The 25,789-nt window shown below is 34.0% G+C and overlaps 1 protein-coding gene across 1 annotated transcript in view; it reads right to left on the bottom strand.

The window, feature by feature from the left end:
• The window catches only part of DACH2 (dachshund family transcription factor 2), a 748,066-nt gene that overhangs the window by 356,950 nt on the left and 365,327 nt on the right, over window positions 1-25,789 (bottom strand). Inside the window, exon 3 of the mRNA XM_058712506.1 lies at window positions 7,204-7,316. Coding sequence (XP_058568489.1) covers window positions 7,204-7,316 — 113 coding nt within the window. The remainder of the gene's footprint in view (window positions 1-7,203; window positions 7,317-25,789) is intronic.

Below are 25,789 nucleotides of genomic sequence, written 5' to 3'. Positions count from 1 at the left end.
TTTTATTGAAGTTATGCAGTCACCAACAGTTTATTACATGGATTATTCCAGGAATTCCTATTCTGACACACCTGACATCTTATCTCTCATACCTAAGTAGTTCTGATACAACCCTAATGATTTACAGCCTAAATTCTCAACACCAAGCTTTTGCATGAGAGATGTAGTTCCGTGTCTTTATAAAATTATGATATTAATGGTCAAGAGATCTCAGCTTTTATAATTAATGGTCAAGACTCTTAACTACAGAGAGCAAATGAATGGTTACCAGAGGGGAGGTGGATGGAGGGATGGGTTAAATAAGTGATTAGAATTAAGGAGTGCACTTGTGATGATCATGAGGCGTTCTATGGAAGTGTTGAATCACTGTATTTCATACCTGAAACTAATATTACACTGTATGTTAACTAACTAGGACTTAAATTAATACTTAAAAAATAAAGTAAAATAAATATTGAAAAGGGGAAAAATAAATTAATGGTCAAGAGACTTGGCTTCAGGGGCGCCTGGGTGGCTCAGTCGGTTAAGCGTCCAACTTCAGCTCAGGTCATGATCTCACGGTCCGTGAGTTCGAGCCCCACGTCGGGCTCTGGGCTGATGGCTCAGAGCCTGGAGCCTGCTTCCGATTCTGTGTCTCCCTCTCTCTCTGCCCCTCCCCCGTTCATGCTCTGTCTCTCTCTGTCTCAAAAATAAAATAAACGTTAAAAAAAAATTTAAAAAAAAAGAGACTCGGCTTCATACTTTACTGTCTCTCACATTTGAAGCCCGTCAGTTAACTTTTGAAAACTCATTTTATTCATCTGTTAGACAGAAATATTAATGCTAACTTTACAGGATTGCTGAAAAGATCAAATGAGAAAACATTTTAAAATCATTCTTTTGAAAGAGCTACATTAACGATATAGAAGTGCTTTATAAAAGCATTATTTAAATTATCACCACCACCACCACCATCATCATCATCATCACCACAACCACCATCCTGTAAGGTTTGCTTAAATTCAAAGTTTTCCCATCTGTCTACATTGAAAATCAGCAAAGGAATCTGCTCTGTGAGACTCTCATGCAGGATGAAAATAATTTACAGAAGTTTAAAAAAAATTGGGTGGAGGGGCGCCTGGGTGGCGCAGTCGGTTAAGCGTCCGACTTCAGCCAGGTCACGATCTCGCGGTCTGTGAGTTCGAGCCCCGCGTCAGGCTCTGGGCTGATGGCTCGGACCCTGGAGCCTGTTTCCGATTCTGTGTCTCCCTCTCTCTCTGCCCCTCCCCCATTCATGCTCTGTCTCTCTCTGTCCCAAAAATAAATAAAAAACGTTGAAAAAAAATTAAAAAAAAAAATTGGGTGGAGACATTTTTATATTAAAATATTTAGAACACATATAGAAAAAAAATTAACAAAGAAATTGAGATTTGGGAAACCCAGGTTCAACTAATAGAATGAATGGGGTTCTTGCTATCAAACTGATGTAGTCAAGCTTTTTATTTAGTAAAGAAAGTAAAATTGCATATTAAGTCTAAACTGCACTCTATGTTAGAAAATATTAGTAATTCAACCTCTGGTTCCTACTAGGCCAATAGTCTTCATGAACACACAAGAAATAACTAAGAAAATCTAATGACATAAAAGCAGGTACCATTTGTGTGATATGAAGCGTGCTTTACAATAATGCTCATTGAAAAACCCAAGGAAAGTCATATAAACAGGCATGTTTTAAATCAAACATCAAAAGGTTGATTTTTTTTTCTAGATTGAGCTTTCCTTTTTACACTGATAAAAGAAAAGCCTACGACCTTTCTGTGCTCCTTAAGACCACTTCTTAGCCTCCAGACTGAGTGAGAATATGAAATGTATTGTGAAAAGGAAGGGACACTGATTCAAAAGTGGTATCAGGATAATTGAAGTTATGATCATATCATAAAGTTGGCATCACACTGCCAAGACTTGGCATGATTCTATTTATGGTTCTGCCAATTCTGAGTTGAGTGCTGTAGCCACTATTACTGCATTTTATCTTCACTGGTTTGTGGACTGGTCTCTTCACCAGGGACTTGAGCTGAAATTCCTGAAAATATTTTCCCACAATAGAGCTAGAATCAAAATTAAAAATATAATAAAAAATAAACAAAACTGAAGAATCTGCTACCTTTTAGGAAATGAATACTACAGAATTCCATCTAAAGCACTATATTACTTCTTTGTAAGCTGCCAGTTTAAATCTCTTTCAAGCCAAATTCCACATCTATTTGAAATGCTTCATAAGCTGAAGAAAAGCAAGCAGTCATCTTTTGGGAAATTCAAAGGCATACACAGCTAATCCATCCCTTCAGTGTGATCCAGGGATATTAGTACTTCTGCAGAGCTGCAGAGAAAGATGGGGATAATATTCCTTCTCCTTTTTCCCTTAATAGACCAAAAGATTTTATTGAAAAAATACCAGAAAATAAGATTACCATGTATTAATGTACAATGAATAATTAAGATATGAATTGAACAATAGGAACCAAGACAGAGACATGAAATGTTCAGAACATCAAGCAGTTCAATATATGAAGGTAAAACACAGTCAAACTTCATCATTTTGTAATAACTAAGGAAAAGGCTGGATGAAATTTGGAAAAACTCTGACTCACAAAATGCATTTTATTTTAAGGTGTTATAAGTTTCTCTCATATTGTTTGGTGCAGAATAAATGCTCAATATACTCAATAGATATATGTTAAATGAAAAGAATGAACATATATAATAGAAATATTAATATATATAATATTAATATATATATATTTAATAGAAATATAGATAGATACTATATCTATCTATAGTTACATAGGTATAATATCTAAATGAATATCAGGCAATATTTTTAAGAATAAATCCTATGGGTCCTACTTTAGTGAATAAAAACCTATCTTCAATAGTACGTATGTTGATTATTTATAAAGAATCAGATCTTGCTGAAGTAGTCTTTAGGTCCCTAAGTAAATTTAAACCTCGCAAGTTTTTTAACCCTACACCAATGCACTTACTCACACCCATGTACATTTCTTTCTTGTTTGTAGTTTTGTTTGCTAAGGTATTTTTATTAATATTGGAGACTTTAGCATAGCCACTGTCCAAATTATCTCAAATCCTGAATTAGAGAAGCTTGAATGAATCAGGTTCCATTATATAGGGGAAATATAGCCAAGAAGAAAATGAACATCTTTGAAATGAAAAAAAAAATTACATCAGAAAAGGAAATAAAATCATATGAAAATACAAAGTAAAAGAAATTACCTTTATGCCAAGCAGATATAATAATATGGCATACTTAATATTATTCTGCATTTTTAAAGATGTATATATCAAGCTATATGAATAAATTGAGAACTCTTCTTAAATAAATCAAATGATGATGCCTTAACCATTTCTAATCCTTTTTACATGAGTTTTTTGCTGGCAACTGCTGGGGGAAAACAATAAATTAAAAACAAAAGTAACATAAAAAAACATCATAATATCTTAAAAGAGACAACCTGATCATTCTATATTGTTACCTTTAGACACCATATTTAGGTTATAAATGGAAATAAATGATACAAATATAGAACAAGTTCCGTTACTTAGGCAAATTTACCAGGGTTCAGAGGGTCTTCTCCACACATATGATACTGAAACAGGAGGCCCCAGCAGACTCTTCAATAATTAATTTGTATGTTGTATATAAATTACACACAACTGTATAACATTGTATCTTTCTTTACAAAAAATATTTTGAGACACAAGTATCTGGAACTAAAAGTATTGTAAAATATTTCAATAATCGTTGTGGGGGAGGGGTGAGGATGAATCTCAATCCATAACAGATTGTATTACAAATAGCAACTGTCTATGATGAGTACTGGATGTTGTGTATAAGTGATGAATCACCAAATTCTACACCAGAAACTAATATTACACTGTATGTTAACTAATTGGAATTGAAATAAAAACTTGAAACTACAAAAAATCAACTGGAATTCAAATAAAACTAAAATAAATAAATAAAATTAATGAAATTAATGAAAGTTAAGCTTGAAAGGTATAGTAAGTATAATGTCAAATATTAAACTTGTTGATAGCTAAATTGAGAGTTTATTGTCAATTATCTTTGTTAATGGAGGAGTGAAGTGGTATGTCTAATCCAAAATAATGCATAATCCTAGAATTATTTCCACTTGGTTTTACACAACGTTTTCCTCTTACATCTGACTATAGGTGAGTAGAATATTCTTTGGCTTGTAAAATAAAGTCATGTAAATTAAGGAGAGGAATTACTATCGAGCTGTGAAGATTCCTCCATCTCCCCCTATTTAATGTTTTTTTCTCTACTTTTCGTCTTTTAGACAGAAATGCTCATGCCTTTCCCCACTCAACATCTTATCTATCTCTATCATTTCATTCTAGGAACAAGCAAAGAGTTAAGAATTGAGGATTTTTCTCTCATTGGCTCTCAGTGTGATAAATCCAAGCTGTAGGAGGGAAGGCCAAGGCCCTAATATTGCAAGGAAGGAGGCTCTAAGAAAAATGAAATACATATGCCAAGTAAATTAGGAGAAAGTGAAAGCCTCAGACTGGATTCTCACATGTACTATATGACATCGTGAAGATGAGGAAAGAGTATGGACTCTGGAGTTTAAAAGACTTGGGTCTGAAATCCAATTCTGCCACTCAATTGCTTTGTGACCTTAAGCAATTAATGTAAACTCAGTGAGCCATAAATTGTTCACTTGAAAAATGAAGACTAAATCCATAAGGCTACAGTGAAGATTAAATGAAGTGCATATAAAACACTTAACACTTATGCCTGGTATATAATAAGAATTTAACATATATTACTGATTTTCTTCAGATAACAGATATAGTTTACTCAAGAGTACATTAACTTCAAGGCACTTGTTGGGATGAGCATTGGGTGTTGTATGGAAACCAATTTGGCAATAAATTATATTAAAAATAAATAAATAAATAAATAAGACCAAAAAAATAAAATAAAATCCTTTTTTCTTCTGTTTTCTTTAATATTTATTTATTTTTGAAAGAGAGAGAAAGAGAGAGAGCGAGAATGAGCACGAGGGGCAGAGAGAGAGAGGGAGACACAGACGCCAAAGCAGGCTCCAGGCTCTGAGATGTCAGCACAGAGCCCAATGCGACACTCGAACCCACGAATAGCAAGATCATGACCTGAGCCAAAGTCGGACACTTAACTGACTTAGCAACTCAGGCACCCCTAAAATCCTTTTTTTTTCTTTCATCTACACATTCCCTCAAAATCAGAACGTGGGCCTGATTATTTACACGGTACTATTTCTAGGCTCTATCAATGTATTTTATTTTATAAGTCAAGAAATAGATTATCATTTATTGAGCACCAAGATATATTTCAGGCACTGTTATCCCTTCTATATTCTTTTATATGCACAGGAAAAATTGAGAATTTGTTTATAAATATGTACTCTAAAAAATAATTTTCTAACCCCCAAAACCTGTGTCTCTTCCTAAATTCTCTGTCTTGGATGACACTATCATCCAGCTTGTTACCCAGGTTAGACATGAATTATTCTAGACTTCATCCTCTCACTCTCCATTTTTGTCAATTATCAAGTGTGATTAATTATAATTACTAAGCCATTCTAAATATCTTTTTCATTGTATTGAACTTTCTTTAGTTCCAGTCCTCAGTATTTTTCCCCTGAACTGTAACAAGTGACCTTCTTTCCTTTTGTTGCTTTCATTGCTACTTAAACTCCACAATAATTGTTTTCAGAACATTTACCGTTTCTTAGCAGTGGTTCTTTTTATCTACAACAGACTTTTAAAAAATTTAAACAAAATCTTATGTGAACTAGAATATATAAAATTCTGAGGCAAAAGTGGGGATTCTGGAAGTACTTCCCCAATTCCATGTCAGCAATAAGGAAAGTCTTTGAAAGACACCACTGGTCTATAGGGAAAATCCTAAACTGCTAAACCTGATAAATAAAAAGCTAGGTTCACAAGTTGGCTTTTCCCACCCTCTCTATTCTAAACATATTGCCTATGAGTCTCCCACCTCAAATATCTTCTCTAGTCTCTTCACCTTAATTGATATTTCCCCACACTAGGCTCTTTCTCATCAGTGTATATCTGTCTACAGTCTCCTCTCTGCCTAGAATGTTTTTCTACTGATTTACCTTCTGTCCAACACTCAGTCTACAAAACATAGCTCCAAAGTTTCCATCCCTGTGTGTATTACCCAACTTACTAAATTGATTTAGTTTCTCCCATTTCTATGATCTTAAAGCATCCGGTATGTATTTGTATTATTGTCTATATCATACTTTATTATAATTATTAGTTTACATGTCCTTCTCTCTAGTTCAACTATAGGCAAGTACTGATACTCATATAATTTTTATTACCTTAGACATAATACTCAAATACAGTAGGTGCTTTATAAAATTTTGTGTTATTAAAGGTATAAATATCACATTATCATTAAGTTCATTTTCATTTTTTTACCATGTAATAACTTTACTGATTTTTAAAGTTTCAGTTAAAGAAATATTAAGCTTATTTTAAGTGTTTCATGCATTATTAAGTTCTTTTGCAGAGAATAAAAAAGCTCAATGCTAAATTATGAAAGTGGTGTTTTTAGGGGTATGATATTTATCACAGTGTTAATAAACACTGAATTATTATTTATGACAATGTCCATTTGGATGTTCTCTTTTCTAATCAGAAAGCTTCTCTATCAAAGCTACATCTTCTTTCTACTTTTTAACCTCGAGTAAAACTTGGACATGATACACAAATGCCCCAAACCCTTAAAAACAAAGAAGAATATATATTATTGAGAAATATAAGTGAGCAGGTGTGCTGCATCCTATAGGAGGTTTCGAGACAAGGCTTGTTTGGCTAGTGCCCCTCATCCCTGCCCCCAACACATAAAAACATACATACAATAAGGCCTTGAAAGGGATTTCCTGCCAGGAAATGACAATTAATTTTTTTAAAGAGTCATGTCCATTTGATTTGAGTCACTGGAGTAACAAAACTGTTTTCACGAATACTTTAAAAATTCAATAATGTAACCTTTAGTACAGCTTGAAAAGCTCAGAAGGACAAGGCAGTTAGATCAATATTAGTTTATTTCTAATTCTGGGCAGCATGAACAGACAAGGCTGATCATCAAATGGGTTTTATTACCTGTCGGAGTGATAAGTCCTGGTGATAAAAGGCCTGGGACTGAATGGGGCAGAAGGCGAACATTGTCCTGAAACACTCCCAAAGAACGCTTAGGAGGCCTGCCGGGCCTGGAACTGTTGAAAAACACAAACAAAGATCAGGTTAAAAATGTACTCTTTTTGGAAATACCATCACTTGCTACATTTGCCTCATAAATCTTGTTTAACTGCCAAGAGTGATAGAATTTTATATTAAAGACTATTTTCATTGATTAACAAAAACCAATACTTTCCTTTCTATTAAATTTCCCAATGTAGTTATGGCAAACATTAAAACCATAAAAGACTACTTTTTAGTTTAGATTCTATTTTCAAGGCAGCACTTTGTAATACAGCTTACTTGTAAGAAACCCAAAGTTACCTCCGTCCTTAAAGCTACATTTGATTACTGGTATTCATACATGCTACTGAGATCTGAGATAGTGATTCACAGAATTAAGATTTTATAGAATGTGAAGTGGTTAAGTCTCTGCCCAGAGAGGTAAAGGGGTAAAGAGCTAAGAGATGTAGAGTAAGATCTGATGTTTTTTAGCATTTCCATAGCTTCCAGGAGACCAAAAGGAACAGAAGACCCCCACCCTCAGTAGAGTTTTTTTCTTACCTGTTATTTACACCAGGCTATATAACCATCAGTGCACTCTTTTAGAGTGGCTGTACTAACAAAACCTGCCACCTTTGCAATCTAGGCTGTCTTTTCTCACAGATTTGTTAGTGTTCCTTTTCTCACAGATTTACTGGTGTTTCTTTTCTCACAGATTTATTAGTGTTTTTAACTGACAAGTTGAGGCTAAACTTATTCACCTAACCTGTTCTATCTGCACATTCTTCACCCTAGTGTGAACAGTGCCGGAATTGCAGTTGTAAGTATTAATCCATAAAATAATAAAATATAAAGTCAGTATCTGGCTTTCATGTTATACCGTAATACAGTCATTGTAATGAATAATGAAGTCAGCTTCATTTGGAAGCTGTCACCACAATGAAGAGACTTACAAGGCATCAAACATTAGGATCAATTTATTCTCAAGTCACCCAATATATCTCACATATTACTTTCTAATGTTGCCTAAGATATTGCTATTGTTTTTTTTTTACTATAAATGTTGTTTAAATTTTTTTAATGTTTATTTATTTTTGAGAGAGAGAGAGAGCATGAGAGGGGGAAGGGATAAAATCCAAAGCAGGCTCCAGGCTCAGCACAGAGCCTGATGTGGGCTTGAACCCACAAACCATTGAGATCATGACCCGAGCCAAAGTCAGACACTTAACTGACTGAGCCACCCAGGTACCCCAAGTATAAATGCAGTTTAAAAGCTGACTAATAGGGATTTTGACAAAATACTGAAAAATACAATATTAACTAGCTCAAACCACAAAAATATATGAGATTCAGATAGAAAACATTTCCAAAAAGGACTTTTGGTTTTCTCTCTCTCTCTCTCTCTCTCTCTCACACACACACACACGTTAATCCTTACTCTGTTTTGTTATTGTTGTTTTGTTTTGTTTTGTTTTTTGTTTTTTGCAGTAGCAAAGTGCTCCATCAATGTAAGACAAACTCAACTTTTTAAATGAAGACAACTTTTAGCAACCTTATGTGAAGGTACCATTGCCCAATTCATTTTTCACACATTCTGTTGATGTTATTTTCTTTCACTGTACATCAATACTTTTTAAATCATTTTAAAAATGTTTTATTACTTATTTTTGAGAGAGAGAGAGAGAGAGGGAAAGAGAGAGATAGAGCCAGCCAATCTAGGGAGGGGCAGAGAGAGAGGGAGATACAGAATCTGAAGTAGGCTCCAGGCTCTGAGCATCAGCACAGAGCCCAATGCGGAGCTTGAACCTGTGAACTGCAAGATCATGGCCTGAGACAAAGTTGGACACTCAACCAACTGAGCCACCCAGGCGCCCTGCTCTGTACATCAATATTGTATATCAATCTATTGTGCAAGATTTTGTTTTCTCATTCAATGTTTCAATTTTATAAACTGACTCTCCTCTACTTTCTACTCAATTCTGAGCCATAATTTATCTTTTTTTAATTCAGTATTGTTATTCTGTTTGCCCTTACTTTGTTTTATGGTTTCCTAACTCTTTTAAGGATAAGAGAAATGCACTATTTACTTCAAACGCCCTAAAGGATCCCAAGGTCACTGAATAATGTTCATCAATGTATATCCAACCATTAGAAGTTGAATAATCTTCACCAAATCTATACTTTCTAAGTGCTACTTTGTGTCTTTTCGGTTGTCAGAACACAAACCTACTAACTGTATTCAAGTATACCTGATTGCTTCATACTTTTTCAATGTAAACATTGCAGTGCTGTCTTCAGGTTGACCATCACTTTCAGAAAGGTTGCCTCCAGAACTAAGCAGCCTGACACTCTCTCTATTTCCACATAATGAGCCACTTGTTGATAATATACTTTGAACCCTTCAAGGTTTACCTAGCTTTGTTCCAAATTTCTTGGTCAATCTCACAATTTGAAGTGGCTCTTTTCCAATAAGCTGACTCAAGTTTGAGAGGCATTAGAAGCCTCTCAGATGGTTCTACCTTAAATTCCAAGATTTGAAAAAGAAATGGTAAAATTTCCCACCATCAGATCTATATGGGAGAATTCATGGATTATGTCATAAATGTCCTGGTAATATTTACAACATATGTCATAAACTAACAGGATAATATTCTCAATCCTAACACCCTTTTAGGTTGGTTGGTTGGTACAATTGAGTCTCCCCTAAAAGAATGTATGCTCTATGAAGGCAGCCTATTTCTGGTTTTGTCACTGCATCCTGAGCAATTCTCATGGTATCAAACACACAGTAGGGTCTAGTAAATAGTTAATTAATTCAGTTAATAATAAAAGGAAATATTTCATTGTTGGTACAGTTTCCAAATATTCCTTGAATTGCTCTACTCCCCTTGACTGCATAAATAGTAAGACAGTTGCATCATTTAATCATCAGGTAATTAAGTCTTGGACTCCACAACAATTATAAGAGCTTCAAAATATGATCCACTTGAATCTGACTATGTACAAGGTTAAAAAAGACCCTGCAAGCTTCAAGATCCACTCAAGGACTAAAGGTCCCTGGAGTTATACATATGCAGTGACAATATCATTTATTCAATCATCCAGTAAGCAAACATGCTCTAGATGCCCATTCAGTGTGTATCTGGCACAGTATTACATATAAGGATTATAGAGGTTAAAATGTAAGCTTGTTCTCAAGCCTTTCTAGGTAAGGAATTTGGTCTCTTCATTCATTGATATAATGTGAATATCCAGAATAGCTTCCATCTTTGAGGATCTTATGATCTAATGATAGAGATGTGTATTTGACCTATTTTTTAAAATTTCGATTAACTCTTTAGTAGGTATGATTGTGTGATATCCAACCTTGTTTAAATTTATCAGTGAGCAAAAATCACATTCAGATGTCTTTGTTTCTACTCTTGGAAATAATATTTGGGTCCCTAGAGTAAATTAATTAGAATCAAGTTTGTAAAAGTGTTTTATAATTAAGAAAGTTCCATACTAACATAAGATAGCTTTGTTTTTACTTTTCGAGCTAATGTTCTAAAGATTTAGATCTTCTGTAGTAAGGCACTTCTAGCACTAAAGTTCCTGCATTTCTTTTCAAAGAGCACAAATCTAACAACATGATGCAAGACTATGGAGGACTCTGTAGAAAGTTGGAAAAGATCATTTTTGATAGATGACCCTGCTATACTTTTAATCTTTAAGAGGTTTATTATCATCAGGCAGATATTTACATATTAATCAAGACAAATAAACATGCAGTGATTTAACTAGAAAACTGTTATTTGGTGACAATTTAATCAGCACAGGTTGAAAGGTCCATCATTGCAGCATCCTGTCTTTGCTGAAATATTGATTGTGTTACTGATTTCAGTAATGCTTTATTTTACAGAGAACAGATAACCCTGTAATTACTCCTTAATTGAATGATAATTTCTTGTTGTTAATTATTTGTTTTCTGTTTAATTACAAAGTAATTCACACTCTGTAAAATAAAACAGCCTTAAAAAAAATTTCCCACCCAAATGGTTCAGTGGATGTGTCACCCATGAGCATCAAAGACAAAAGTTGTTAAGGTACAAGGCAAACAATGCCATAAAATAGCAAAATTTCTACTAAATAGCTCAGCTAAATATTTAGGAGCTTCAGTTTATACAATCAACCTTACATGTTAAATTAACAGGTTGTTTGCAGGGAAATTATACTAAAGAATCAAGATTTTCTCTGGGCCCAGATCATTATTTAACATAATTTATCCTGATATGTAGTTCCCCTTTATTCTGTACACTTGTTTAGAAGAAATAAAATAAGTCATCTTCCTGAGGTAAAAGTATAAACCAACTTCAATATAAATCTACAATATTTCATATTTCTGCAGTTGAAGTGGATTACCGTCAGAGCGTTACCTCACAGTTTATAAACTTTGTAGAGTTGGCACTCCCGTAAGAGGGAAATTCAGCAGGTCTTCTGGTATCAACAAGATATGACACATTCCATGACATATCTATTCCAAGTTGTAATAAATAAAGTAGCTAATACTTTACTCATTAAGATTATAAAGTTTCACTGTTGGAGTTATTTTTATCTCATGTCATCAGCCATTTGTATATGAATCAAGGAATAAGCAACTAAATAAGGTGAGTGATTTTGTTTTTCAAAGAATAAAAATCTTGTTAATAAATTAGTTGGTGATGACATGAGCCTTCAGGATATTTAATACAAATCATATGGTCAGCACATGATTTAGTAAGGAATCACAAGTTATGTCATCCTCTTCAATGAAAGCTTTGCTTACTACTTTTAAAGAAATATTTGCAACATTCTGGGACAAACTGAGCAAATTGCTGAAGATATAGTGGCAGCTAGGGTGGCATTAGCAACCATTTGTAAGACCACTGCAATTGGATTCCTGGAGGTGTTAGCAATGACCTGGGATTCACTTTTCAGAGCTATCACTGATATTCAAAATACTTTGAGATAATCTCTGAATGCATCATTTTTTCACTCACATTAGAAGCCAAGAATGACATTAACTTTGAAGGCTATTTACCTGTGAGAGTGCTGCTGTGATTTTCAATGTGCTTGTTAAATTAAATAAGACTATTTTTGCCAGAACAGTAAAACTTTTAATTGCATCACGATTAATAATAATGTCTTAGGCCTGACATTTATTACCATATTTCAAGGATGCCAATGGTAGTTAAACTCCACCTGACCTTTCAGTGTTTATGAAGGGAAACAAACTCTGACCTCACAGCAACCTGAATCCATCTTCTCTCAGTGTTGGCAAACTGATAATTTGTCTAACTATTGCACTGGATTATATTCCCAACTAGATCAAAGTCAGCAGCAACCAATTCAGCAACTGGGAAAAAGTTATCCATGAAAAATGGGCAATTAACATTAATCATATATGAAATTGTTCAAGCTGATAACTGTAACCTGGTCACTATGGTAACTCTCATAAAATGGTGCTTATGTTAAACTGGGCATCAATCGGCCCTTGGTTCATGGGAACTTAAAAGTGTGGCTCATCATGTCTCTAGGAAAAAGAAACAAAAAAAAAATACACCAGAGGAAAAATAATTTATATTCCATTATCACTTACTCCCTTTTCTAGTTTATTTTTAATTTTATCTAAATCCAAGTTAGTTAACATATAGCGTAATTATGATTTCAGGAGTAGAATTTTAGTATAATTGACACATAATAGTTTTAGGTATACCTTTTTCAGTTCTTACAGGTATCCCAAACTTAAATGTGCATATATTGAAATACCAACACCAGGATTCTATTAGAGTTAGGGAAGTTAAAGAAATTATTCTTAACAAAAGGGTGTTTAAAGGATGAAGGAAAACCTCCACTTGCTTATGGGTCACACATTACAATATCGAGGATCATGTAGAGCAATCCATGTTTATGCATTAATCTTACAATTGTGATAAATTGAATTATTTATAGATGTTATCTTAATTGTAATCTTTAATTCCTTTGCTAATGCTGAGTTTCTGTTTTTCCTTCAATAAAGAATAAATCTGATGTAATAGACAATTTAAAGCTTGACTACTCACTTGATAGAAAGTATAACTGTGAAACTATTTTACACTTCATTTACTTGACTCTGTTCCCTATTTAAATTAAATGTGCTCCAGGCTTGGTGTTAGTACCTTTAAACAAGTTTGCTTTTTGTCAGAAATTAAGTGAATTCTAATAAAGGTTTTAGTATAATTAACAAATATTGTATAAAAGAAATGCTGGTGTATGACTTGAATTCTCAGCAGCCTCTTTTTGTTCTATTTGTGTAATTCCTATTAACTTCAGTGAAATCAGTGCACCTTAGTAAATCTTAAAATAAATCACATTAAATAAACACTTCCCTTTCTAAAGTATATCGTATCACTGTCAGATACAATGGTTTTAAAATAAAGGCATTCTTGAATTCAAAGAGTAGATCACTGTGCAAAACTTCTGATATTAAGAGAATGGATAAGAATTTAACATTCACATTTGGTGTATTCCACTAGCATCTCGAGCTCAACATATGCTTCCCCAAATCCCACTCTCCAATAAAGTCTTCTCTTTTGTCAGTAGTACAGACATGTCTCCTCTCTGTTGCCAAAACTATAAACTTGAGAGTAATTTTGATTCTCCCTCTTCCTCTCCCTTCATTTTCAGTCTCCAATATTTTTGCTCCATTGTAATGTGTGTTGCAGATTTCCATCTTCTTCTATTGCTAAAATCTTAATTCAGTTCCTCATCACTTCATGCCCAGGTTATTGTTAACAGGTTGCATCATTGTTCCAATCCATTCTACAAAAACTCTGCTATGAATTTTGGTGAAGCATCCCTTTCATTATGTCATCTTTTGCACTAGAACCTTCAATAATTCCTGACTGCATACAAAACAAAGTCTAAATGTCTTAGTGTGGCAATCTTCCCCAATATATATTTCTTTTCTTTCTCCAATTACTTCTTTTTTTAAGTTTGTTTATTTATTTATTTATTTATTTATTTTAAAAGACAGAGTCAGGAGGGGCAGAGAGAGAATCCCAAGCAGGCTCCACACTGTCAGTATAGAGCCTGATATGAGGCTCACTCTCACAAACTGTGAAATTATGACCTGAGTAGAAATCAAGAGTTGGATGCTTAACCAAATGAGCCACCCAGGCACCTGTCTCTAATTACTTCTTGAGTCTTCTACTCCAGCTGGACGAGTTGATTCACTGTCTGCTAAGCATAGTATTTGAAGCTAGAACCCTTTCACTGTGAAACATTTTCAAAGTATCAACGTTCCTGGACACATGCTTTGTTAAGTTCCACTGCTTTGGGAAGGCTTCCGTATAACCTGCTGTAACTGCTGCTTTTTTTTTCTTAAAGTCCACTGCCTTTTATTTTATATCATCATATACAGGCTTTCTTAAATGGCTCACGAAGGGCACTTTAGTACCAGCATTAAGGAAACTTCTCCAACTAACCAAAATACTGTTTTTCATGTCTGGCAAATAAAATCCCTTTGGTTATTACCACAGTCTGTGTATAATCCTATGATTATCTTAATAGTTAACATTTCAAATTTTAATGTCAATCAGAGAATTCAGGAAAATGACATTAATATCACAACTCAGGATGCAGGAAAATGAGATTAATATCACAACTCAGGAGAGCTTAGAAAGTTGGGCAAGATCTTTAGGAATACAATCACTATTAACCTGACTGCATTAGTCTCTACTGTTAGCGATATAGCCTGGTAGCACACATTCAATTGATAAGCACAGATGCCAGTTTCCTTGCTAATTTATTTTTTTTAATTTTTCATGGATAAATATTAGCAACTTGTACTAAAATAAAACTACTTTAAATAATCTTGGATATTCACTGGGGTGATGTGGAAAGCTCTAGAAATTAAATCTGAATTCTAATTCTGGTTGTGGTTGGCAGAATTCCAAAATCATCCTCCATCCCAAGATTTCCAGCCCTATCACTAGAACTGTGAATATGGTATTACACCTGGGATTGTTACAATTACATGGCAAAGGTATTTTGTGCAGGTGATCAAGTTAACTAACCAGTTGATTCTGAGTTAATAAGAAAGGAGATTTATCCAATGTAATCACATAAACCCTTTAAAAACAGAAAAGAAGTCAGAGAACATATTATTGCTGGCTTAAATATAGAGAGCCATGCACCAAGAGATGAATGTTGCTTCTAGAAGCCAAGTGCAATCCTGGGCTGACAGCCAACAAGGAAACAGGTATGCAAATCCTACAAGTGAACTAGATTCTGCCAACAACTTCAATGAGCTTGCAAGTATCTTCTTCCCAAGATCTTCCAGATTAAGAACACAGCCTGACAACACCTTGATTTTGGCCTTCTAAGACTCAAGAAGAGAACCGAGTCAAGCCTCTCTATATTTCTGATATACAGGACTCTGAGATAACACATGGGTGTTGTTTTAAGTAGCTAAATTTGAGGCAATTGATTATATAACAACAGAAAATTAGTACACCAGTTTTGCCATTAGTGAGGCATGTGACCATGGGCAAATTACATGACTATTCTAAATATGCTTTCTCACTTTAAGATTAGATATGTAAACTAAATAATCTATGAATCTGATCACTAGAACCATGTTATATTTCTGGTCAAATTCAGATAACTCATTAACTTCAAAATATACAAAGTTTTCCACTTTCTTGTATGTCTACTTTAGCTTATATTTTAAGTTACATTGTTTCTGGACTGATTCCATGGAAATTTATCCCAAAAAAGAACAAAATGTGTGCATAATATCATAGCATTATCATTACCTGATAGCTGTGTGTAATTTTTCAATATATATGAACACTGGTTTGAAAAGCTAAAAGTGCTAAACAACTTAAAAGGAAGAAAATTCTGATACATGCTACATGGATGGACCTTGAGGACATTATGCTATGAGAAATAAGGCAGTCACAAAAAGACAAATATTGTATGATTCCACTTATATGAGGTATATATAGTAGTAAATTTATAGAAAGTAGAAATGTGCTTTCCTAGGTCCAGGGTGGGGGTGGGATGTGGGGGATGGGAAGTTGTTCAGTCAGTATGGTTTCAATTTTGCAAGATGAAAAAGTTCTAGAAATATGTTGCACAACAATGTGAATGTAGTTAACACTACTGAACACTACACTTAAAAATGGCTAAGATGGCTGGTACTAGAAGAATTGCCAACTCTCCCAACCATCTCCTACCACATACTTAGTTTACATCCCAAGAAGTCCTTACTTCTAAGGCATAATTCAACAGTTCAAGCTTTATATTTTAATTTCACAATTCTAATTTATCTTAAGGTAACTCTAATACATGTTTATACACAGATTTTTTTCTCATTATTTTCCTTTCCCCATTCCTTTGACAGGAAAACATTTTTTAGGTATTTCTGTTCTTCACAAAAAACTTTGTCCCATATCTCTTTACTGTTTTGAAATAAGATAATTTTCATCAAAGAAAAAATAGATCATTGTAGTTCACTAGGAAATAGAGAACTAAATTATAATTGTCTTTATTGTTGATTGTAACATGATCATGAATAAATTTATAGACTTTAATAAATGGGCATGAAGAGCTTTAAGGTTGCCATGGCAGTGGACATGCTTGTGAGCAACTAGATTGGCTCATAAAGTTCCCTGCCCCATCTCACTTTCATTTTGAAGTGAGGTAAATTTGGGTAGATTAAAATATAACAAGTAAATCTTGAGACACAGCAGCCTAGTTACAGATTAACACACTTTTCTAAAAAGTCATTTTTCTTGGGGCACCTGGGTGGCTCAGTCGGTTGAGCGTCCGACTTCAACTCAGGTCATGATCTCTGCCCCTCCCCCAGTCATGCTCTTGTCTCTGTCTCTCAAAAAAAATTAAATAAACTTTAAAAAAAATTTAAGTCATTTATCTTCTTAAATCATCATTTCCACAAGGCAGCACAATTTAATAGGCCAGCAGTGAGCTGTGAATTCAGTTTGTGACTCTGAGAAACTCAACCTCTCTATGCTTCAGTTTCATCATCTGCTAACTGGGTACTGAAATGATTTGATTCAAAGTATTATGAGAAATTGGAAATTCCTTTCTCTAAAATCCTCCCTAATTAAATAATATGCAAGAAGGGAAAAGAAACAGCCAATGTGTGAGCTTCTTTGAACAGAATTTTCTAATTTAAATAGATTCTCACTTTAAATAGTAGTGGTGTGTAGTGGTATGTTGCACCATACAATTACTTTGATGTTTTCGTATGGGTATCCTTGAAGCTGTTTCATCTTTTTTGAGCTGTTTTCAGTCAAAAATATTATCATCTTCATTATTTAATCCCTGAAAAATATCCTTTTACTTTACTGTCTTCAAGTAAACAAAATTGCCAAATCTGAAAGCTGGCAAAGATTATTTTCCTATTTCTCTCTAGCTTCCTCTATCAAAGAGAACGGTTCCCTAAAAACATGGTATTTCCCCCCATACCTATAACTTATGTCTTTAACCATAGAAAAAAAATAAAATAAATGTAATTTGCATAATTTATGGTCTGCTTTTTAATGCTTCCTCATGAGTACATTTGATTCCCACTATAATGTTTTACTACTTTCTGAGAGAAATGAAATTAATAGCACCTAGACTAATATGGGTCTCCATTTCAAGTGAGAATCTCTTTAATACTACTGAGGATGATTTGATCCTATAGTTCCTACTAGCAATAAGACAAGGTTTCAAAAAGAGTAATCCTTATTTTTTTAGGTAAGTCATTTTTATTATAATTCAACTGTCAATACTCTAATGATCAGTTTCTTCTTTTCTTTCCCGAATAGAACTTTGCAACAACCTAAACCCTAATCCCAGTTCTAGACTAAGCACTGAAACTTAGTTGTGAGCTGAACATCCTGTCAATCCTGATCATAGACTGAGACTCCATTCTGGCAATGGATGGCCACTCTCCCAACCTTAGCCATGGACAGAACCCTAAGTCAGGCCACAGATAGCCCTGCATGTGGCCAGAAAGTGACCACTATTAACAACAACTAGTTATCTCACAATGACCCCAGAAGGGAGCAGAATAAAGAAGAGGTAGAAGGCCAGCACAGGCCTGTTCCATATGGGGCCTTAACTCATTGTGCATGTCTTTCCAAGGGTGGGTCAGAGGATTTTTATTATGAAATATTATACATTCACTTCACAGTTTCCTAGCAACAGGACACCAATCAGCAGACTAATTCAAGGATTCACCTTCTTTGTTATAAAGGAGTTGGGAGCAGTGGGAAGCAAGAGGACTTCCCAGCATTAGGTAGAATTGACTGGGGCTTGTGGATGAGGAAACCAAGCCTGAAGAAGGAAGAACCTCAGAAAGCCTGCATTTCTTCTTGAAGACTCTTTGATGCAGGGATTCCTCCTACTGCTGCAGCTGATGGCTTTTTGCTTCTGCATTAGTTACTAGTGTCAGTGGGAAAAATGTCAATTCAAATGGCATGTTCTTGAATCACAAACTGTGCATGCTCCATGTGCACAATATTGGCAGTATAAAATGAACTAGAACAGAAACAAGTTTATCCATAAGTTATCTTTAGATTCAAATCTTGTAAAGGCCTATAGGAATAGGATATGTTGTTACAGACACATTCCTGATAGCTACACCCACAGCGCAGTTCAAGGTTAGAAAATGTCCTGATACAGCTAAATGTGGAAAACCATAATTTCACTGTGAGAAAATGTATTTATATACATTCACTCTAATGTTCACCATTTAATACTTGATATCACAAAATATATCCCTACATATAGGGAGGGAAAGGGAGTGAAAAACTTTAAAAACCTTTTCAAAGTTTTGATGAAGGAGCTGTATTTATAAATGAGAAGTGAGCACATGTATTTATTCTCTGTGTTTTTGCTTTATTTGTATCATGCTTTTATTTATCCCATTACTCTTATATTACTATTATTATAATTATTTTACTAGAAAATACTTTCTGTAAAATAATCTCACAGTGTATATATTAATTGTCTTTGGACTTTCTTTTTCTGAGAGTTATCTCTGCTTTGAGGGAATGCTATTTTCTAGCTTAGCTGGCTATACAATAACAAATACACTGTTAAATAACACCCTGTCAAAGAGGGGAATATAGATAGAAATACACCTTTGTACCCTAAAATTAAAAATGTTTCATCACTGATACCTTTTTCTAAGATAACTTCAACTAACATACTCCTATTATATAATTGCTGAATACAATTTAAAGCCTTCCCTAAGAAGTAAAAGTCTGTTGATTATTTCTCCTTTTTGAGAAAAAAATATATTTATCAATGTCAAAACCATAGGAAATTTAAAGTTCTTAAACATTTTTGGCAATTTAAACCCATCAATGGGGTATGCTGAGAGCACTGTAACATTTACTTCCTGAAAGAGCTGATGATGCCCCTTATTCTAACATTCCTTCCATCATCAGAGCAGCAAGAGGTTTCCTGCATGTGTATAGCAGTTTCATCCTTTAGGTACTGCAGGAATGTAAATTAAATTCATATCAGCACCAGGGTTAAGTGAGCAGTTTGTCCTGCTCTGCTTATTGTAAGACTTAAATGTAAATAGATTATAGCTACTTGTCTAGACTATCATTTTCTTGTTGATAGAGATTGCATCTTGTTGTATATAAGTATTACATGATTATGCCTAGCATAGTTCTTGTTACAAAATAAACATCAACTAGGAAGGAAGGAAGGAAGGAAGGAAAGGAGGAAGAAAGGGAGGAAGGGAGGGAGAGAGGGAGGGAGGGAGGAAAAAGGGACAAAGGGAATGTGGGGTAAGAGAATTATTTTGAATATTTTGCAAAAATACTTTGTACAGTATGCTATGTAAGCACTTTTGTGAGTTTCCTTTGAAACTTGGGAGATAGAAATGAGAGACAAATACATGGACTTTCTCCTAAACTCTCCCAGAACTGGTTTAAAATACCAAAATTAAAAGGTGGCAGGGTTACCAATTACTGCAAAAGAGAGCTGCATGCTGAATATTTTTGCAATCTAAATTTAGAAAGGAAACTTTCTTGAAAATTGGTAGAATAAAAACTGAATTTTTTTTTTAGTTTCCTATATAAAGAATTGATTCTACTTCAAATACACTTGGCTAGAAAAGCCATCCACAAGTTTAGCTTGAAAACGGGGGAAGCAAGGTCAGCAAGGTAACAGCCTCTAATCATCAATTTACATCAAGCCACAGGAAAATTAATCATTCCAAATAAGCATCAAAATAATGGTAAAAAAGGAAGAGGTTTTGAATTTTCCTACATTCTTTCTGAGAGGCAACCATATCCCTTATCTTCCTGCCTTCCAGAAAGAAAGTTAGTGGTTGTGTTTAACTTAAACTACTCATTAACCCTTCAGATATAACATATTATGAGATGCTTTTAAGTGAATATTAGCCTCTAAAAAGTACAAACTCTCTGACAGCTTCTTTTAAATTCTTGTAGTTACATGAGCATTTCACAAACTCATCTTTACAACTGCACATATTATAATTTGCACATTAACTACAACAGGGTTTCACCTTAGGCCTGTTGCCAAAGAATAATCATTGTAAATCTTTTTATCCTTTAGTAAAATAATAATTATAAATGTGAAAGTGGCAGCAAAGGAAAGGTGTTAAGAAATAATTTAAAACAATTTACACTTGAATAGAGGAAGGCCAATGAAGAAGATAATTTGGTGAAGGTGGCAAATCAATTTTTTGGGTGAGAGGTAATATCTCAAGTGCAAATCATGACATATTAAACTGAAGATGTGATAGATCTAACTGTCCCAAACACAACAAGCTTCTGTTTGTGCTGAAAAAACAGAAAAACTCACAAACATTTTTCACTGGAATTTATTGGTAAAAAGCCGGAAATGAAATATACATGCAAAAGTTTACTGTTTGCATCTCCCATGAGTTGGAGCTATCTAACAACTCAGCAACTGTATTTTCACTGAAGATAAATAGTATGTTCATTTAATTTGTCCTTTGTTACAACTTGAATGTGGATAGTCTAATCTTGGAGTGGCTTCCTCCACACTACAGGTACTTCCCTTTTGCTAATTAAACTAACACTGCAATTGTTGTTGCTCTAAAATTGGTAATCACCTCTGATAAGAGTACTACAGACAGTCAAAGTTAAGTTGTGTTCTGATAAATTGCAATGAATACACGATTTTTCTATCCTCCGTTGAAACTTTACACTGGAAGTTTATGGTTTATTTTTCAAAATTTCGACTTTAAACAGAATTGTTTTTTTTACAATTGCATTTCTTGAAGGAGTGAGTTGGAGTGTGGAATATGGATAAAGGCAGTGTATCATATTTTTTAGGACCTCAAGTCAAAATCAAAGACATTGAGATTTTTCCCAAGTTTTGTTGTTTGTATTGTTGGTAATTTCCTTTTCTTTTGTTGTTGTTTTTCTCCTGAAAGTTATTGATTAATGTTAAGGTTTACATCCTCCTATGAATAAGTATCTGTAACTCAAAACAATATTTACAATATATGGAGAAATAGTATCTATTACCAAAACAATGAATATTGGACTTAAAGAGATTACAGACAAAAACATGAAATCCTGGAGTAAAGTGTATGTATGAGTGTGTATATATGTACATAAACTGAAAATAAGGACCTAAGTGAGATAAAAAAAAAAGACCCTGAATTAGATCCCCACTCTGTCATTTATGCTCTGAAAGCATTGATGTGCTTGAACCAACATGTACTAGCTTGCAAGCATCAATTGTGTGTGTTAATTCCTAATTTTGCATTGAGGATCTCATGTGTGTAGCTTGAAATAGCCTATGGTGGGAGTATTTACACAATGAAAATCAGCAAATATTACAAGTAAGGAATCCACTCCCACTCTAACCTCCAGCCAGTTGTTAAACATTTACCAGCACACAACTGTCTGAAAGGAAAGCATTGTGGTCATGTTTTCTAAATCAAATATTTCATTTGACCTTGCCATTTTCATTTTTTATATAATTGAAGATAAAACCATTATATCTGCAATGAAAAATCATGAAGAGATTGTAAAGTATCTTATTCTAGCAGAACTTAAGGATGGGAAACATATCAATGTACTGAAACATATGGAAAGCCATTTTTTTGAACATTTAGTAGCCATGGAAATGAGCATAGTTAGAGGCATGAAAGTGTTACATCAGGTTTGGAACTGCCATTATTATCTCTGCAATCTTTGGCAAATCACCTAATACCCCTGGGCTCTATATTTACAAGCTAAATATATCAATTGAAACAAATTCCTTTCCTTATGTTTAATATTATAGGATCTTTGTGATAATATCATAGAGCCTTAACTTGCCTCCATACAGATCTATTTCTCCTATCTTTGTATGGGAGAAGATAGCAGTCAGGATGGCTTATGAATTCAATAGCAACTTGCACCCTTTTGGAGTCTCAATTGTTTTTTCTTTTGAAAAGAAAAATATACACAAAAGTAAATGGGTAGCATAGTGAACAAATTGCATTCTGAGAAACAGTGTCCTTACTTCCAGATAAGATTAGCTATTTCACATTCAAAATTGTTGTTTGTTTTTTTTTATAATCTAAGTAGAATATTTCAAAGGATATAAGCTGTCAATGCATATGCTGGTAGTTAATGCACAATGCTACTAAATAAGTTTTTTGATATGATGTAAACATTTAAAATGCTGATTATTTTAATTTTTTTAATGTTTATTTATTTTTGAGAGAGAGAGAGAGAGAGCATGAGTGGGGATGGGCAGAGAGAGGGAGACACAGAATTGGAAGCAGGGTCCAGGCTCTGAGCTGTCAGCACACAGCCTAACATGGGGCTCGAACTCACCAAGGGCGAGATCATGACCTGAACTGAAGTCAGCCGCTTAACCAACTGAGCCACCCAGGGGGCCCTAAAATATATATTCTTAATGTTTGTAAATATTGGTGCATCAAATGATGTTCTTGTTTTCTAAATCTCATTCCATTGACATAAAACAAGAGTTACTGAAAAAGATGAGATAAAATGAAGAAAGCTAAGTGTATCACTGGTGATTCAGAAGTAGAGAAAAAAATATGTATAATGGTTTATGCCAGAAAAAAATATGCAATTAAATATATTGATTAGAAGATATCAAAGTTAGGAGTTAGGTGCCCAATCATAGCTCTGTTATAACACTTAGTTTATTACACTCCTCTTCATTGGGACATTTCTTATATCATAGTCTGATGTTCTCATGTAACTCTCCAATTTAAAATTTAGTTAATGTTTTCTTTTCTTAACTGTATTTAACTGCCTGCATATATATATATATATATATATATATATATATATATATATCACTGACACTTTAAACAACTGCTGGGCTTTTAGTAGGCATTCATTAAGTATTTTTTGAGTTTTAAAAGTTGATCCAGAAAGGAAAACTTCTAATTTTGAAGCATTCACAAATCAAGAGCCATTTTTAAAACAAATAAATTAAAAACTTCTACTCCCCGATACCTTTCTTCAGTTGCTAAAGTCTTGTTCTATGTATGCAAAATGTCACAGAAATATCTTTCTGTAATTTTGATATACTATTTGCTCACTTGCACCCATAAGGATTTTACTGCTATTCAGAACTGGGCAGAGATCAGCAACCATGGTCAGGCTAGAGCAGGACTAGTACTCTCCTTTTAGGTTGCACTAATGGGTTGAAAGCATCTATAGCCTTCTAAGTCAAATGGCACAAAATAGACCTCCAAGAATTATGACCAGGGTTTGACTTTGGGGCCTTGCTTTAGACAGATCATTTGTCAAGGCAATCAAGGTTGCTTCTATCTCATTGTAAAGTCCAAGTGAAAAGGTCTCTAGGAACCAATAAAACTGTCTAGCTCATACTCTTCATCTACCTCCTGCATTGCTAATATAAAGTCTGTTATTTGCTACAGCCTTGTAACAAAGAAACACAAAAGTTTTAAATTCTTTTAACATCACATAGACCAGGTTTGAGCCTGTTGCCAGCTATACCTAGGCAAGTCACTTGATACTAGGCAAGTCATGTAACTTCTGTACATCTCAGATTCTTAATCTAAAAGTTGGAAGCGACACTTACTTACTTTTTAACACCTACCTCTAGAGTTGTAGTAAAGATACACACATCCAAACACACACAGAAGCACACAGAGAGAGACAAAATATGCTTGTAGAGTGATGTCTTGTGTGTAGTCGTTAATAATAGTGTTAAATAATTTAACAGATATTATTGGTAGTAGTGGTACAATGAATAATCTTACAATGGTTAAATCAGTATTGATGTAGTATTTTTTCACTGTAGTATAGTATGAAATAAATGTCATATTTCACTTTTCTTAAATTTCTTATCCATATTGTTTAAGTAAAACTCCTTAGAACTCCATAAGCAGTCTAAATTTTAAACCACAAATGATAGTAAAGAGAAAAAAGTACTACTCATGGTTCACTTAATGTTTATATTCACTTTTTTCTTCATTATCAAACTGAACTCAAGATGAACACAAATATTTTTACTTTCCCAGTTTAGGAAACTGAAGCAAAGAGGAAAATTATTTAAACTGGTTTTAGAGGAAATTGTATTGTAGCAGAAAAAATTTGAATCCATCCATAGCTGCTAGAGGAGACCATACACAGTAACTGGCAATACTTGCTTCAGGTTAAAATACTATGAGTGTTTTATTTGTTTTTATTTATTTATTTATTTTTAAAACACAAAGGTAAGAGAATTTGTCAATAAAAAAAATATGATATGGGTGAGTTTTTATTTAAAAATATAGAGGATAGGGGCACCTGAAAGCCTCAGTTGATTAAGCATCTGACTCCTGATTTCTGCTCAGGTCATGATCTCACAGTTAGTGACTTCCAGTCCTGTGTCAGGCTCTGCACTGGCACCATGGAGTTGGCTTGGAATTCTCTCTCTCCCTCTCTCTCTGCCCTTCCTCTGCCCATGCTCTCTCATTCTCTCTCAAAATAAATAAACATTTTTTTAAATATATAGAAGATACTTTGATATTTGAAGACACATGTATTCAATATATATTTTACTAAAATGCAAAATGTAGATTATATGGCATTTAGTAAAACTTTTTCATCTTCCTGATTAATAACTGAAAAAGAAGTGAGCTGATCAGCTAAAGGTAACTTAAGCACCAAGCTAAAGAGTCAAAACTAAAATCTATTTCTATTGCTTCCAGCATTCTTTCAACTGCACCATACTGTCATTTTGTTTAATCTTTCTTAAACTTTGAGAGCATCCTTTTAACACTTACAAAGACAACATTTTTAAAAAATGTATTCACTGTTTCCATGGTCAAAATACATTCTCAAAATATTTCCATAGGGTTTGGGTGAGAAGTTGACTCTCTCTGTGAAAATAAAGGGTGGAAACATTGTGAAATTGCTGTAAAACCATTTGGCTGCCTTAACAGCCTTAAAGAAACCATTTATTTTGGCCATACTGACTAAAACATTTGCTTCCTTTGGAA

The sequence above is a fragment of the Neofelis nebulosa genome, chromosome X, assembly GCF_028018385.1.
Source record: "Neofelis nebulosa isolate mNeoNeb1 chromosome X, mNeoNeb1.pri, whole genome shotgun sequence".
NCBI lineage: Eukaryota > Metazoa > Chordata > Mammalia > Carnivora > Felidae > Neofelis > Neofelis nebulosa.
Note: the sequence above shows the minus strand (reverse complement) of the source record. Positions and strands in the feature narration are given on the sequence as shown.